Source organism: Phyllopteryx taeniolatus, chromosome 7, assembly GCF_024500385.1.
Source record: "Phyllopteryx taeniolatus isolate TA_2022b chromosome 7, UOR_Ptae_1.2, whole genome shotgun sequence".
Classification (NCBI taxonomy): domain Eukaryota; kingdom Metazoa; phylum Chordata; class Actinopteri; order Syngnathiformes; family Syngnathidae; genus Phyllopteryx; species Phyllopteryx taeniolatus.
Window position 1 is genome coordinate 10,506,748 of NC_084508.1, and position 17,467 is coordinate 10,524,214.

General features: G+C 40.7%; 1 protein-coding gene across 9 annotated transcripts in view; it reads right to left on the reverse strand.

The window, feature by feature from the left end:
• Nucleotides 1-76: 76 nt before the first annotated feature.
• rxrgb (retinoid X receptor, gamma b) overlaps nt 77-17,467 on the reverse strand; it is a 39,438-nt gene continuing 22,047 nt past the window's right edge. For 6 of the 9 annotated variants that reach the window (XM_061779228.1, XM_061779224.1, XM_061779223.1 and 3 more), the window contains 9 exons: nt 16,722-16,963; nt 8,043-8,187; nt 7,787-7,966; nt 6,358-6,518; nt 5,295-5,424; nt 3,903-4,035; nt 3,599-3,690; nt 1,805-1,906; nt 77-568 (listed from right to left, as the gene is read on the reverse strand). In XM_061779228.1, the coding sequence (XP_061635212.1) occupies nt 318-568; nt 1,805-1,906; nt 3,599-3,690; nt 3,903-4,035; nt 5,295-5,424; nt 6,358-6,518; nt 7,787-7,966; nt 8,043-8,187; nt 16,722-16,949 (1,422 nt within the window). In that variant the 5' untranslated portion in view covers nt 16,950-16,963 and the 3' untranslated portion in view covers nt 77-317. Of the gene's footprint in view, nt 569-1,800; nt 1,907-3,598; nt 3,691-3,902; nt 4,036-5,294; nt 5,425-6,357; nt 6,519-7,786; nt 7,967-8,042; nt 8,188-8,431; nt 10,502-16,721; nt 16,964-17,467 lie in introns of those variants that run through there. The other 3 variants (XM_061779230.1, XM_061779222.1, XM_061779229.1) reach the window with 3 other exon arrangements.

Here is a 17,467-nt window from a genome sequence, read left to right on the forward strand (position 1 = left end):
TTCTATTTTTAATATGTGAATGCATTAATTGTACATAGAGAACATTAAATTACAAAAAGACAAAGAGTTGCACACGTATTTCTTAATAACTTTATTCTGTAAGAATATTCAAATGTGTTTTAAGAAATTTTGTTTTATACAATTACTCTATGAATAAAATCTGATTGCTTCTCAAATGCACAGCGTTTGCTTTCAAAACAGACACCGGCAATGTTCTATTTACAAAGAAATTCACTGTGACGCTTGTAGTCAGTCCTCACTGCAGCCTTGAAATAGCGTTTCGGATTTAATTACAATGTTGTTGTTGTTTTAAATTGTTATAAAATATTCAACTTTACAATGTCAGTGTCCTTTTCTCCTCCCAATCCATCGCTATGTTGCTGACAAGGGCTATTTACAAGAGGGGGTATTTGACAGGGGTCATGTGATCTGATGCGGCGCCTCCAGCATCTCCATGAGAAACGTGTCGATAGGCGTGTCCCCGATGAGCTTGAAAAAGAAAAGGTGCTCCAAGCACTTGAGGCCGATGGAGCGCAACGCTGGCAGGCGGAGCAACAGCTTGGCGAACCTGAGCAAAAACAGCACACACAGAAGATCGTTGACACAATTCATTATGGACACCCATCCATCCATCCATCCATTTTCTGAGACGCTTATCCACACAAGGGTCACGGGAGCTATCTTCAGGCAGGAGGCGGGGTTCACCCACGCAGGCACGGGGGGAACATGCAAACTCCACACAGGCGGGGCCGGGATTTGAACCCGTGTCCTCAGAACTGGGAGGCAGACGCTCTAACCAGTCGGACACCGTGCCGCCATTATGGGCACCCGATGCTTGCTAAAGATTTGTGTCACCCCCGTATACTTCGGGGATTCGGCACCTATTTGCAGATTTTATATATTTTTTTTTACTCTTTTCAATTTTTTTCCTTTTTCTTTTTGTTTTTACTTTTTATTGGGGAGAAAACCATCCTCAAATATTATTATTGCCAGTTAATGCCCATTTATTCAAGATTTTGGGGATTTCTAATGCAACATACAATTTATTTAAACATTTATTTGCAATGAATGAATTTATTTTTATTTTACTTATTTTTTAAACATTTAAAATATTTTAATTCCTTTAAAAAAATTGCCTTCTTTCCATATTTTATCATGAAGTTCACTCGCAATGCTTGGTAAAGATGTGCACATATAGTTTTCTTCCAGTAATTTACAAGATGTTGATTCAAATAATAAATATGTTTTCGCATATAATGTTACTTACTGTAAGGCAAATGTATAGAGTGAAACCCTGCTATTCTCCGGGGATGCAGAACGAGCCCTGCCGCGAATAGCAAAAACCAGCTACTAAAAATACACTGCTTGTAGATTAAAAAAGATGGCGACAAAGCACTTGAAACAGAGACTGCATGCATCTAGCATGTACACGATCACTGAGCCATAATAGTAACATTATTAAACACAAACAAACTACCGTCACACATTGTACATAAATGCTATTAACTAATCAATGGCATTTGATTTGAACAGAATGATCGTAAATAACGTTGGCAAATGAGCCACATGTTGCTACGCCAGGTCTCCAGACTCGGTGCATTTTACTTTTCCTTCTCTTTCTATGTACATTTGACCTACCTTATTTTAAATAATTTTGGACTGTCAATAAGTTTAAGATGTGGTCTTTACATACAATTATTTATAACGATCAAGTAATTCTACAAAGTTTGATGAAGTCACAAGAAAATGTGCTGATATCAGAAAAATTTCATTCAGGAAATCTGAAATAGTGGTTCCCACCTGCCTGGCTGGTCCGGGTATTTGTGTTTGGTGTAGGACTCCAGTGATGCATAGACCTTTTCTCTCAGTGCCTCCACCTCCGTTGGGTTGGACAGGCCTTTCGCATCTGAATCAAACAGACATTGGCGGACACATGAAAACACAACATCAGCAACAGCCACAGACATTAGAGACTTTGAGAGTTTCAAACATTATATTTCTTGGATTCCATTTTTTAAATTTGTATTATTATTATTTGTATATATATATAAAGCTTATCTACATAAATACAAACATTTGAACAGCATAGCTATCTCCTTTTGGTGTTTCTTAAATCTTCAGAAGAGTGAGTCTAATTGTGTGTGGCTCCACCTCGTGGTATGTTAAAGGAACACTTTGGCTGCTGAACTGGTTGCCAGCCAATCGCAGGGCACATACAAACAAACAACCATTCGTACTCACATTCACACCTACGGGCAATTTAGAGTTGTCAATTAACATACCATGCATGTTTTTGGGATGTGGGAGAAAACCGGAGTGCCCGGAGAAAACCCACGCAGGCACGGGGAGAACATGCAAACTCCACACAGGCGGGGACGGGGATTGAACCCCGGTCCTCAGAACTGTGAGGCTGACGCTCTAACCAGTCGGCCACCGTGCCGCCCCATACATTAAAATATTTTACATAAATGTTTTAAATAAAATAAAGTATCATTTAAATCATAAAATTATGGTACTATTACAAGTATTCATTACTTAATTTTATGAATTTTAGATACGTAAAAGTCTTACTACAAAGATTACCTGGGATTAGTTTTCTATTTATATCAGGGAGTACATACATTTTTTATTGTAACTTTCAAAATCTAGTTTTACGACATAGTAGTTCTTAACTCTGGCATTTTCTGGGATGAAATTGTCAAATTCTCAATTTCTATTTATTTCAAGGATTGCCCAATAAATGCCGACCTACGTAACTTATAACTATAACTATGTAACTTAAAACTATGTATATGTTAGCATGTTACTGTTAAAACATTGTCTACGTAACTTTGAAACGGCAAATCTAGATAAAGGATATGGTTTCTTTTTAAAATAATAATTACAGTTTACAAGCAATTTAAAATACAAAAATACAATATTAAAAATATATTTTATTATAGGAAGATTTTATAATTTTAATAACAAAATTCAGTCTTACTATAATGATTTTTATGAATGAAATTATCAAATTTTAAATGAATATGGTTTCAGTGAATGGTCTATGAAGGCTTATTTAAGTACAGTTTTGTATGTTTTGCGGATAAACAGACTTGCTGTTTTGAAAATGTTTTATTTGATTAAATGACACCACGATTCCTTAAATAAAGGCTGTTCTATACTGCCATCTTCTGCATGATTCTTCAAAGACCTCGGCAGAGCCAAAGAGCCACTTGCAAGCCACATATTGGCCTCCTCTGCTGAAGACTGCATAAAATAATTAACCTGACACACACCGTGACAGCGGAAACATTTTGGACCCCTCAAGGCCACCATACCCGTAAAAAAGAGTGAGGTTAATGAGGAGAAAAAATAAATGTTACCACTAGGGTCACATAGTAACAGTTTGTTTGCTATGCATAAAAAATAATAAATCTTTTTTGTGGCTCATTACCATCAAGTCATGTTTGCTCGTCGTGTCACACATCTGTCTGTTGCATACAAAAAAACTGAGCAAGGTCTCGACATGGACGAATTTCTGAGCTATCGGCAGCCATAATTATACATACCGTGAAGTAGACAGAGGTGTTACAAGGTGAGTGGATGAAGAAGCACTGACCTGGGTTAAAGAGGACAATGGCTCGCAAGCAGCCCAGCTCGGTTTTATCCATCTGCATATCCTTCATTTTGGACACGAGCTCGGTCAGGACTCTGCAATGATATCAAATACATAATAATTCATCAACTGAAAGTGGGACAAAAATTAAGCAAAGAAACCCATTTGAAATTCCTGGTTAAGCCGCAGGTCTAAATTCGTTATTGTCACATTCTGTATTTCAGGTTAAAAATGAAACCCTTATCCTCCTCTGAGAGTGTGAGTGCAAACCTCATTGGTCAATATATTTTCTTTCTTTGCTTCCGACCTGTCAAAGATGGAGCCCACTCCAGCGCTGTGGGCGCTGCTCCTGTGCACGTGGAGGCCCGTGGCCAGCAGGATGCCGTCTTTCACCGTCACCGAGCGATGAGAGAAGGACGCAATGAGCAGCTCGTTCCAACCTGCAAGAAGAAGAAGAAAGTGAACAAAGCTAAAAGACATAATTCCATGGACGAAATCAGATATATCTTTGTTTGGGGAACGCTGAAAAGAAAAACTAGATGGGGACGAAGTTGTGTGTTTTTGTTTCAATTTAAACTTTATTTTTTTAAATGTTAGTTTAATTAAAACTTTTTCTCCTGTTATATTGCAACATTTTTGGGCAAACAGTTTTCCACTTTGCATCAGTCCATCTTAGATGAGCTCGGGCCCAGAGAAGCCGACGGTGTTTCTTGGTGTTGTTGACTAATTATTTTTGCTTTGGATAGCAGAGTTTCAAGTTGCACTCACAGATGTAGTGCCAAACTGTATTTTTTTTTGGAACGTGTTGCAGCCATAAAATTCCAAGTTAATGATTATTTGCTAAAAGCAATCAAGTTTATCAGTTTGAACATTAAATATCTTGTCTTTGCAGTGTAGTGTAGTGTATAGGTTGAACATGATTTGCAAATCATTGTGTTCTGTTTTTATTTATGTTTAACACAACGTCCCAACTTCATTGGAATTGGGGTTGTAGTATGTAAGGACTTCTTCATGCAGGCAAATCTCTTACCAGCAGAGGTCGTTCCTGCCTCATTTGCAAACGCACTGCTGGGACTTATGGTTTATTTTTGGTTTTACTGCCCCATTTAGCTTAAATGGTAAATATGTCAAGTGAATATTAAGAGACTCTAATTGACTGCCTGCCTAACGATGACCACCATGGGCAGTGTGGCTGTTAAAATGCTACGATGTGTGTGTTTAGTGCAATATACACAAGATTAGTGGTCCTCAAACTGGACGATAACTTCGGGGTCCTCAAAATAATTTCCAATATTATGTCGTTTCATTTTAAGGAGCGCATACCACTTACACATGTGGACCAGCAAATCACCCAAAAAAAAAATAAAAAATCATACGAACCAACAACTCTTCCATACCAATTAAATGCTCTGATATGATCGTGACGTGTCACATAAATCTGACATCCCTGCAAGCCCCTCACACCCTTTTCGCATGTAGAGGTATACAGGTGCAGCAGGGCGATCTCGACAAAAGGGTTAAATGTTTTCAACACGATGATAAGCCACTGCTTTTGTTACGTAAACTGTAAATGTGCACCATGTCATGGCAATGTTCAGCGCCACTGACTTCCACCAGGCTCCTTTCTAGTCTCACACAAAACAATAACATTTTGCACTAATTATGTAAATAAATATTTATATACACAGGGTGGGGTTACCTGCTCGTAATAGGATGACCTGGTCATCAAGGGGGAGCTCTGAAAAGTGGGGGATCCTCTTGGCCCACTCCACTAAAGTGAAGAGCTGCTTGTCTGCTGCCTGGCAGATGTTGGTGACGGGGTCGTTGGTCTACAGGCAGACAAACAGGGAGGTTGAGCAGGCATTCCAGAACAAAAGTCAAGACAACAGAAAATCTGTCCAGCAAGGCTTATTTTGGGGTTCTTTGCACAACAGTGACATGCTCCCGAGACTTGTGAACAAGTTTTTGGCAAGCCCGAAGTATCTTGGATCACATTGATAGCAATATCACAAGAGTTCTTGCTCCAGCGTGAAGCAATCATTCCTCCAAATTCAAAGGAGATCATTTGGAAATTGAGACCGAGAGAAACTGGAGCAGGAAACCGGTGCACCGATTGGACTCTTTGACCCCAGCTTCCTCTGGACATACAAAATCAATATAATGTTGCTTTGATATGGGCAATCAATGGACTGAAGATCAAAAAATATTAATCTGGTCAATCACTAACCAGGAAACTGTAGTCATGGACTTCAATTATCTCAAACATCTTGGCGTGAATAGCATTCTTGCTAAACTTGACAATAACTATTAAAATTTGAAGAAAACTATCTATCTATCTATCTATCTATCTATCTATCTATCTATCTATCTATCTATCTATCTATCTATCTATCTATCTATCTAACAAGCTAGCTAGCTAGATGGGTAGCTCGTGATCTAGCTAACTAGCTGGCTATCATGTGTAATGTTGATTACTTTATGCACTCACTTCAACATAATTTCTTACTTTCCTATTAGCCAGGGGTTTGGCACCATCTTGTGGCAACTTGGAGTGTTATAGAAAGTAAATTGCTGCCAATAAATTCCACAGGAAAAAAAAAAAAAGGTATATCGGTGAATGTTTGAATAGCGGAGCGCAAATTGGCGGGGTTTCACTGTAGTAGTCAACATGATAACATTTGAAGGGCCACGAATGAAACATGGTCGTTACAGTAGACTGGCAATGTGGCGCTAATGTGTCGCTCACTGCGAAGAACCCTTACTGAGTTGCCGGGGCTGCCGTCGGGGCACGTCTCCGTTTTGGGCTCCACCGCCAACTCGGCGTCCAGGATCTTGTCCACGGGCATCTCCTCATTGAAACTGCTGGTCGACTCTACCTCGTTCTCCCCACGCTCTTTCCCACGCTGCCTCTCTTCCTGTACTGCTACAACATGCAGGCACACACAAACTCATATTTTTGCAGTCATCACTTGTGTTACACAACAGATGCATTACACAGTACACTGAGTGGTAACTTTATATGGTAGACCTGCAGGAGCTCATGATATCAAATATAACAATTCTTTACAAATATATGTAATAATGACCAAGTTTGATTGACTGTTAGTAGAGGTGTTTCATGTTTTGAGGATTATAACTTACTGCTAACACTAAATTCACCATTCTAAAAAGTACTATAAAACAACAGAAAGAATCAAATTACTTTTTAAAATAGAAATTAGAAAGGCTTTGACCTTCTGAAAAGTCTTTTCCTGTGTTTAATGAATCTGTATGGCACAAGTTTTACTTTTTGAATTGAAGTAATTGAAATAAATTAACTTTTTCTACCATATTCAAATCGATTGAGATGCACCTGCATGTCAAATGGGCGGGTGCACAACGGCTATAAGAAGTCTACACACCCCTCTTGCAATGCCTTTTTTTTTGGAGATGTACAGTAAAAATGAGCCCAAGCAAGGTCCAACTTTTTGCCCAGAATTCCAAACGGTATGTCAAACGCAACACTGCTCATCATCAAAATAACACCACACCTACAGTGAAGCATGGGGTTGGCAGCATCATGCTGTTCTTCAACTGGAACTGGGGCCTTAGTCCAGGTGAGAGGGAAGTATGAGCAAAAATAGCAGCCAGTGTAAGCACAAAAAACTTTCAGGAGGTTAATTAGGCACACGTTAAATTGTAGCAGGTGTCTGCTGACTCCATTTAACATGAGTTTGAATGTAATTGGTTAATTCTGATCACAGCCATATCCCAGTTACAGTATATAAGGAGTATACACACTTGTACAACAACATTATCTAAGCTGTTTACTTTTACTTCCCCTCTCTCCCAATTTGGTTGTACAGGTTATAGGTCACATAATTGGTGGGTTTTATCTTGGGTTCTTTTTTTATATCAGAAAAACCTGTCAATAGAGCAGGGGTGTGTTGAATGTTTAGATCCACTGTACCTAATATTGCAGAGTGTAGGCATATAATATAGAAATTATATTAAAATACTGTATTACATATTATTTATTTATCTATATGATATAGGGTATAAAAATATATATATGATATTTTTATTTTCTGTTTATTTGTTAAACGTTGGGTACTTTTTAAAAATAAATATAATACATGCTGTTCTCTCAAGTTTTTAGTGTATGTTGTTGATAATAAATATGAATGAGAAATATGCCCCAGTGCCAAGTACCTTCTCTCTTCATGCCCATGGCCAGGCACTTCTGGTAGCGACAGTACTGGCAGCGGTTGCGCTGGCGCTTGTCGATCAGACACTCTTTGCTGTCTCGACAAGTGTAGGTGAGATCTTTGCGCACGGTCCTCTTGAAGAAGCCTTTGCATCCCTCACAGCTGTACACGCCGTAGTGTTTCCCTGCACGCATACGAAAGGATACGTGTCATCTTTAGCTGAAGGAATTGTTATGTTGGGAGTCTGCCCTTTGAGTTACCTGAGGAGCGGTCTCCGCAGATGGCGCAGATGTGCTTTGACATCCCTCCCGGGCTCGGGCACTGGTAGTTGATGCTCCCCAGGTTCTGCAGGCCCGGCGGAGGCTTGATGTCCTCAGAGCTGCTAACACTGTTCATAGAGTTCATCTAGCACAAATGAGAAGCGAACAAGAGTTGAGGGCGAGGGGACCAGTCAGCTAAGGTGAATTGGCAAAGGACAGGAAGGGGAGGGGAAGTAAGAGTGAATGGTGTTAGGTGGTCTCGTGACATGTTCCTGTTTTTTTTTTTCCCTTACTTACTTATTTTGTCCTCTGCTCACCATTGTGTGTCCCCCGCCCCAACACCACCCAACCGCACAGCCACAATTTTATTGTGAAAGTGTGTCACATGCCTGCTCAGTGGGAGGGCTGAGTGTTCTCGCTGAGGCTTGTCATGCAGGTTTCTAAATGTTTCTAAGTCTGGGAGAGGCACATGAGGCCAGTCACATGGTCGCCAGGATGTGTAGTTCTCAAGCAGAGACAGAAGGAGGCGCTAACATGAATTTATGCATCTTGAAGGGTTGGAGAAGGTCTCTTGAGAGCTATTGAGTAAAGCTTTGACTTTTGCACATACATTAGCTCACTTTAAAGTATCGTTGCAAAATTTCACATCACCATTGAAAAGAGATTATGCAACTGCAATATGATATTTTTTTAATTCATCCTTCACACAGCAGTGATTTTGACATTTTATTTTATGAAACTCTTTATTAGGAGAGTAACCTTAACACATGAATCTCAATTAATTAATTACAAAAAGTTAAAGTGAGTTAAAAAAATTATTGAAATGCAATTCAATGCATTTTTTCAGAGTTAACAATATTCCTGTCTGTGTCAATTATTTGATTCAGTAGTTGACTAAAATCTTTTTAAATTAACCCAAGTTGCTTTGTAGGGCAAATATTTTTACACTATAAAAATGCAATGAATCAAGATTAAATAATTACAAAGCCGCTAATTAATTAGATATTTGTTATTAATATCCCCTACAATTGATAGTTTATTTATAGTTAGGCAGTGAGTAGGTGTAATGCATTATTATTATTATTATTATTATTGCATATTGCACAGTATTTAATCACATGGGGGAAATTTGAATAAATTTGGAACAATACAGTTTTTTTTGTATTTTCATTGTCAGAATTCGGTCCTCTGATCCCCTTATGCTGACAAGAGCCAAGCAGCATTTAAAAAAAAATTTTTTTTTTAATGTTTTTGTGGAAACATCTGCAACACAGCTGGAAACGTTGACCGACAAATGCCCCCCTGTCTATATTTGATGTGGTGTGTCATAAACGACCCACGTCTCAGTCACCTCAGGCTTTTCCTATCACTTATTTACAATGTGCACTCTCCTCCGACGCTTGCCTAATGGTGGACTCATCACAGACCTCTAGGTGGTGACCTTCCTGCTGAGACGAGCATGCGTGGGATTCTTTCCTGTCAGCTTTCCGTCTGCATGGTCGCCATCCGCACATACCCCCAAGGCAGACACTTGTACTTAAATGAGCATCCACCCCGCCCCCTTTACCAGCTAGTGCTCTTCAGCGCACTCGGCCACAGATTTCACTCATAATTAATGTCACATGTGTACACAATACAACTCTAAACTGCTGCTCAAATGTTAATTCAGCTCCAGACATAAAAACATGCTTCTAACAGAGACAAACGCCTTTTATTGGATTATTGATGCGTCATACATTCTTTATGCAATACAAGCTACGAAGAACATAGAGCAGCATGTGCGTGAAATGTGATTCTGCACTTTTCCAATTGCTTAGATTCATAAACTAAGAGTGAAAAATTCAATTTGCAGATGTCGCCAATACTAGATTTGTTGCTACAGTGGTGCCTCATACCTCAAAACACTTGAATCTCAAACCATCTTTCCGCTTCAATTTTTTTTAAAGAAGAATAATATTTTACTTTACAATTTGGCTGTTCCTACAACACACCTGGGAGCAGTATAATACAGGCATACGGACATATATGGTCACAGCTCCTAAAAAAACTGCAGTAATATTAGTCGTTCTTTGCAGAGGATAAAGAATATATGTCTGAGAATTGCTATAGTATCTGTCTACATGTGTTGCTCCACCGTTTGTGTTCAAATATCTATAACTTAAAGGATTAAAACACGGATATATATATTGGATGCTATGCTAATGTATTTTGATAGGAAATTGACAGACATCTTCATAAGACACCTGGGAGCTGTTTTCAATAGTGAAAAATTTGCATAATACACCTTTAAAGCTGGCTATTCGGCATTGCTGTGCATGATAATTTTTGTCCAACAGAGTCATTTTGTCACTTTAGATTCAATAAATTTGTCTTAGCTTATTGCGTAGGACAACTTCGCTCCTCCAGACAACAGCCAGACAGCTCTGCAACTCCTTCAGCTATTTGGAAGGAGCCAACTCCTGAGAAGTAAAGCTCAGAAGTAAGGTCACTTAACTTAATATATTGCACATTATGCAAATCTTTACACTAATGTCCCTCTTACAACAACATTTAAATCGTACTTGCTTTTTTTTTTTTTTTGGTTTTTAAAATTACCTTTTTATTTTATAATTACTACCGCATACTGTACTTGAATTTTAACTACTGCTTCAGACTGCCGAGTGTACATAATCATTGTTTGATAACTGTGCCTTTTCCTTAGCTTCTTTGAGAATTAATACACTTATAAGGATACAAGGCATGATAATCCAAAGAAGAAAATGGAAATGATGATGATAAAAATAAAAAAAGGGTGCATTTTGTCCTTAAATCCATTTTCTGAGCCGCTTCTCCTCACGAGGGTCGCGGGCGTGCCGGAGCCTATCCCAGCGATCATCGGGCAGGAGGCGGGGTACACCCTAAACTGGTTGCCAGCCAATTGCAGGGCACATACAAAAAAACAACCATTCGCACTCACATTCACACCTAAGGGCAATTTAGATTTGTCAATCAACCTACCATGCATGTTTTTGGGATGTGGGAGGAAACCGGAGTGCCTGGAGAAAACCCACGCAGGCACAGGGAGAACATACAAACTCCACACAGGCGGGGCTGGGATTTGAACCCTGGTCCTCAGAACTGTGAGGCAGATGTGCTAACCAGTCGTCCACTGTGCCGCCCAGCTTGATTCCATTTCCATTATTTCTTTAAAAAAAAATTTTTTTTTTTTGTCCTGTCGGCTGTTAGGTCAAACAGAATGGAAAATCTGTATCCCTTTTTTGCCGGAACAGTTTTACTGTGTCACAGTGGAGTTTTTAACCTTCCGCTGTGGTATTATAATTGAGGTTTATTGAAAATCAGACTTGATCATTCGAACAGAACAAAGTTTCTAGAAGGGAGAGCGAAAGAAAGACAAAAGACAAAGCACTAATTGTAAACAGGATGAGAGAAGTAAATCATTACATAAGCTCCAACAATGAAACATTATTACGAGTGTTGCATGAGGCTGTAGTGCTACATACACCCTGTGAGGGAAGGACAGGACAAGATAGAACAGGACAAGGACAGGAGAAGAAGCATGCAGGAAAAGGGTCTTGAACCAACTGAAGTGTGGTGGCATTAATTATGTGAATTATAAAAGTCTACAGGACGAGAGCAAAAGTGAGGGGATACACAAGTGATTTGCATATTCAGGAGTTATTTGTTGCAGTAAGTGCGTGACCCCAGGCCCAGTGAAAGAGTCCTAGGGGTGTGTGCCTGCGGATACATGCAAGTGAATTGATACCGTTTTACATGCACAAAGACTGACAGAAGTGTCCTGTAATTGCTGTGGCCGCACCGCTGCAGCTGAGGACCCCACCCAATCAATCGAGGAGCGGGAACAAGCCCAGGGGTCCACCAGAGAGCAGCCCGGCGGTTGGGACACGTCCCACACCGAGGGACCCAGGGCGGTCCGCCGGCCCCACCGAGGCGCCCCGACAACCGGCCACCCAGCGGGGGCCGCAGGGACCCAATGCCACCCCCCCAGCCAACCACCCCACCCCACCCACCACCGCCAGGAGTGACAGACGCCACCCCCCTCAACCCGCAGGGCCCGCGATGCAGCCAGTCCCCGCCCAGCCCGAGGGCGGGAGAGTGTCCCTTGTTTGTTGGAAAGGAGGGTGGATAGGGGCACCCGACAAGGGAACGATAAGGGGGGGAACCCAAGGAGCAGCCGCGGGCCATGAGAGGTCACCCCCAACACCAAGCAGTCATCCAGCCTGGGGGGCCCGGCCTCGGGAGCACAGCCATGCAAGTAAGTGCCAGGGTCCCGACTGGCAGTCATTGGCCTTACCCAGTGTATCAGTGCCCGCCTGAGTGGTGTGGTGCATTAAAATCCGGAGAGGTCAGTGAGCCGAGGGGGTGGGGGCAGGGCTGCCAGGCACTACTGCCTAACAGCCAAACCCCACACAACCACGGCCCACCGCCCCCCAGAGATAGGTGTATGTGGTGCATTAAAACATGGGGAGTGTGTGTGATGCATTTAAAATCCAGACGAGGGGCAGGGCGCACGGACCGGGAAACAGCACAGATGTGCTGAAACCCAATCCGACACCCACACCCTCCAGATCCCATACCAGTCCCCCAGGAACCCTTTGATATGTGTATGTGCCCAGATGTGATTAGTGAGAAATATATACAGTGAATGGTGTGCGTGTGTGCTAAGTGAGTGATTAAGAGGCATGGCTCCCACAGGTCGGGCCCATATTGTAGACTGTATAATTATATATCGGGCTTCTGGATCTGCTACTGTACTATTTATTGTAAAAGATGGTCTTTTGTGGACTAGTATTGAGACTCCTCTTTGTCCTACAGTTATAAAAGGCCGAGATAACCTGAGTGAAATTAGAGTCAATGAGGCATTTTTCTTCGGACTTAGTAGGGTGCGTTTCTTGTAATAGGAGGAGGTCTATTTTAAATTTAGTGGTATAATCCATAATCTTAATTCTCTTTGCCTGTGATCGAATGCCATTGACATTCCAAGACACGAACGTTAAGTGTGACATATAATGGGTGTGTGTATCATCATTTTAAATAGATTTGATACGATGCATTCTTTGTTGTTGTTTTTTTGACAGTTTTCGGGAGATTTTTTGGTATTGTGTTGATGAATGTTATTTAGAGAGGGTGATAGAGACGCTATATTTGAGTACTGCAAAGCCAGGGTACATAGAAGGGTAACGAGCAAACACTGAACATAGGAAACAAACAGTGACAAGGGGATAATATGCTGTGTGGTGGTGGTTTGTGGTACGCAAAAAGAGTTTTCGCGACTTGTGCGTTTAGCGTGTGTGGAAGCAAGCAGTGCAGGAAAGCAGAGAGAGAGGAGTGATGATTCATGCTGGGGGCATGTGGGATTCCGTTTTTGTTTATCTAAGCAAAAGTGGAAAGAATGAAACAAAATACAGTACATTTTTGACAATTCATAACGACAACAGATCAAAAGTAGTACTTATCTAGAAGAGCCGGGGCGTGACGTGGGCATCACGAAACAGTTGGCCGTCGACATATAGCTTGTCGACAACTAACCACGCTCGTTTGCCTTTGTCGCGGAACCCCTTCATCAACGGGTACAAAACTCTACGCCTCTCATTAATCTCCTTGGGGAACTGGTCGTGCATTCCAATCGAAGTCCCTTTAAGCTCCCGACCTTTGGATTTTACAAACACTTTTTTTTGAAAGTGTTCAAATTTTGCAATGACGGGACGTGGTCGGTTTCCTGGACGAGGGCCTCCCAATCGGTGGACACTGTGAAAAGTGATCTTGTCGTCTGTATCTTGCTGTATATTAAGCGCGGACATCATAAAGTTTTTAATCTGCACCTCGAGGTCTTCCGGAGCATTGTCTGGAATGCCTGACATCATGTTTGCTTGAAGCGCAGTATTATCTAATTTTAGCAATCACGCAATCTGTCGCATTGTCACAGCATGCTCCCGAGCTTCCTGCCAACCATCATGTTATCAACCCACAGTTAGTTCTCATTTCCATTATTTCTTACAAAAACATTTTTTATTTATTTATTTTTTTAAAACTAAATAAATTGAGCGTCCAAACAATCTCCCGGAACAGATTGCGTTACAGTTCTGAGGCTCTGCTGGGTATTAGTTGACATTTGTTATTTATTTGGTCAAAATGTAATAATCAGACGTGCACTAGCTGGGGGCTGAACATCCCCACAATGAACTAGGAACAATACTGGACTTGGTGTGTGCGGTCATGGACTTCAGTTGACCGGAGAATAAAGTAGGATGTACAGTATTCCATATGACACAATGACCTAATAACTTGGTATTAACCCTGAGTGTCCCTTCAGGCATGGATCTATATAGTCATCGGAACGTATGGACAGTGTAATGTCTGCGGTGCTGGCTTCTGCGGGGCATTCAACAACTTTCTGTGGCTACAGTTCCATTGATCCCCCATTAGCTCACTGTCGTAGTCCAATATGTCAGACAGAAAAAGGCGGGGCAATCTTGGGGCATGTTCCCATTATTTTTTTCACATACGAAGTGCGTCAGAAAATTCTAGAAGTGGTGTCACAAAAGATTACTTGAATCCATAACTACAAGTACAAACTGAGTTTTCCCTTTCAATGGGGGCCAGATGCTTGTATCTCAAATGGTATGGTATGGTAGCTTTTATTGTCAGTCCTCAATATATGTGAAACATACAGAGGGCCGAAATTGCTTTCCCGAGAGGCCATTGTCACAAAAATCAATTACAAACAAACACATAAACAAATCATAAAACATAAAAAACATCAATGCTCTGTGGATGAAGAGGTTATAGATGAAAGAGGAAGTCTGGAGTCTGGTCTTTCACCATTGAAATGAATGGAATTGCCATTACTCCATTCAAGACCCCCTCCAAAAAAATATTTAGAATAAAAAATATCACTATAATTTTTATTTACTTTATAATAACGTTCTACGATTAAATAATTAAATATAATGTAAATAATTTATCAGTTTTTTGTCACATTTTTTGCTTCAATTCAATGGACATTGTGCTGCTCCTTCTGGTGTGTGTGCCTTGTCCACCTGCTGGCAGGATAATAAAGACAGACACATTTGAAGAAGAGTTTCACAAGTGACTCAGTAAACTGCAGTAATCTTAATCATTTTTTTGTAAAGGAACATAGCGTATATGCTTGTGTGTATTGTTATAGTGTCTGTCTACATGTGTTGCGTCACCGTTTGTGTTAAAATATCTGTTGCTTAAAGGTTTATAACACCGCAACACCAATGCTTGCCATTAGCCCCTCTATGGTGTTTTGCATTGTGTTAGCATAAAGTTAAACATACTTTATTAAGGTAAAGCTACAGTACGTGGTTTTTTTTAATACACAATGTGTAAATCTATTTGTTTTATGTTTGACAGTAACCTTCAACTGGGAGTGGCAAAAAAACAGCTTGAAGCCTCTTTTTTAAAATGAAAAATCATTATTTGCCCAACTGCTGCTTGTTGTGATGTGAGGTGAATTGAGTTCACTGCCATCATACAGTACTCGTATCTTAAATTTTTGCTTGCTACTCAAAGCAAAAAAACAACAACAACATAAAAAAAGTGTCCGAACAACAGTTTGTTTCTCTAAAAACTTAAAGCCTGGTCACTCATATGTCAAGGCACCACTCTATCTCTTTTGTGACAACAGTCCTAGGACTTTTCTGACACACCTCATATATACTGTATGTACTGTATGTACTGAAAAGACGGTGCTGCAAGACATTGAAAAGAACCAAATATGGCGCATGAACATTACAAAACTGGATGATAGAAAGACACAAAGGCTGGAGACACAGAGGTAAATAGAGCATAAGAAAATACACAAACATAAAGGCTGCTCTTTTCTCCTGCGCCCCCCCCCCTCTCTCTCTCTCTCGCTCTCTCTCTCTCTCCCTCTCTCTCTCTCGCTCATATTCAGTACTTAATTAAAGGGCTCATACTAAGACTGCACTATAAGTCCGCTCACATGACAACAGACACAGGGACGACCTAAAAGGCAAGTTTAAAGGTCAGAAAACGGTGAGAACGAGCTTGAGGAAGGCCAAGGTATGCAAGTCCAAGACATTGGCAACGGCTTTTACATTCAACCTTCGAACTACCGAATTCAAAAGCAAATGCTAACATGTTTAACACTAATGGCAATATAAAAAAAATAACTTTTTAGAGAAATAAACAAGTGTACACTATGATAGTCATACATATACTATAAACACAAATGTAATTTTATATAATTCTGTCTGCGATTGGCTGGCGACCATTTCAGGATGTACCCCGCCTCCTGCCCGAAGATAGCTGGGATATGCTCCAGCACGCCCGCGACCCTTGTGAGGATAAGCGGTATAGACAATGGATAGATGGATATAATTCTGTGATTCATATTAAATCCCAGCACTATTCTAAGAGCGATACAATATGTAATAGCAGGTGTCTGTCATATTGCCAACTTCATGCAGCTTGTTGTAAATAGATTTGCTATTTTGACTGGTCTATGCCACTTTCCTGCTGTTTATAGATTGGTATGCCTGTACTCATATTTGGTGAGACAGAGATCTGCTAAACCGCTTTTCAATATTTCTGCAACGATGAAATAAAAGTCTATTCTATCCTATGTCCTGAGACAACACGTACATCTAATCACAGGCGATTTTTCCTCACCTGCGGACTTCCGAGCGGTCCGAAGTTCAAGTTGGGCGTGGATGGCAGCGATACGGCGGGCGAACCCAGAGACGAGGTGATGACGGAGTAAGGTGAGGCCAGGCCGTTCATAGGCGAGCCCATGGTGGACATGGGCGATGGCAAGTGCCTGGAGTTGCTGATGACCGAGGGGTGGCCCACCATGCCGCCCATCGGCTGGGCGTGGGGGTGAGAATGGGCCGTGCTCATTGGCCCAGAAGAGTCTAAAAGAAGAAGGAGCGTTTCATTACGGCGTGGTATAAAAAGACAATGTGAATCAAAGTCAAGCGCAATAAAAAAAAAACAACAACAACATGAATGGCCGTGAATATGTGAATGGATTACATATCACTAGTAAATGGCTAATTCAGAAGAAACGTGAGAGATTGGGAACCTGTGCAAGGAGAACAAATATGAAAAATCTAACAGAAAGTATCCCATAAACTGAATAAAATGTCAAGATGATGAAATGTTTTTGACACCAGTGCAATCAAAAGTGAGCATAAGTATAATTTCAATGGTAGAAATGTATAGATAGGCATTTAACATGACATTCTCATTCCACTTGTAAAACTAGACTGGTGCCTTACGATACGATTTTAATTTGTTCCGTGATCACGTTCGTAACTCTTAACACTCGTACCACATCATCTTTTCCTTCTGGAATGAATACTAACACCATTAATCCGTTCCAACCTTCCCAAAACACACACAAATGTTTTGTTTTG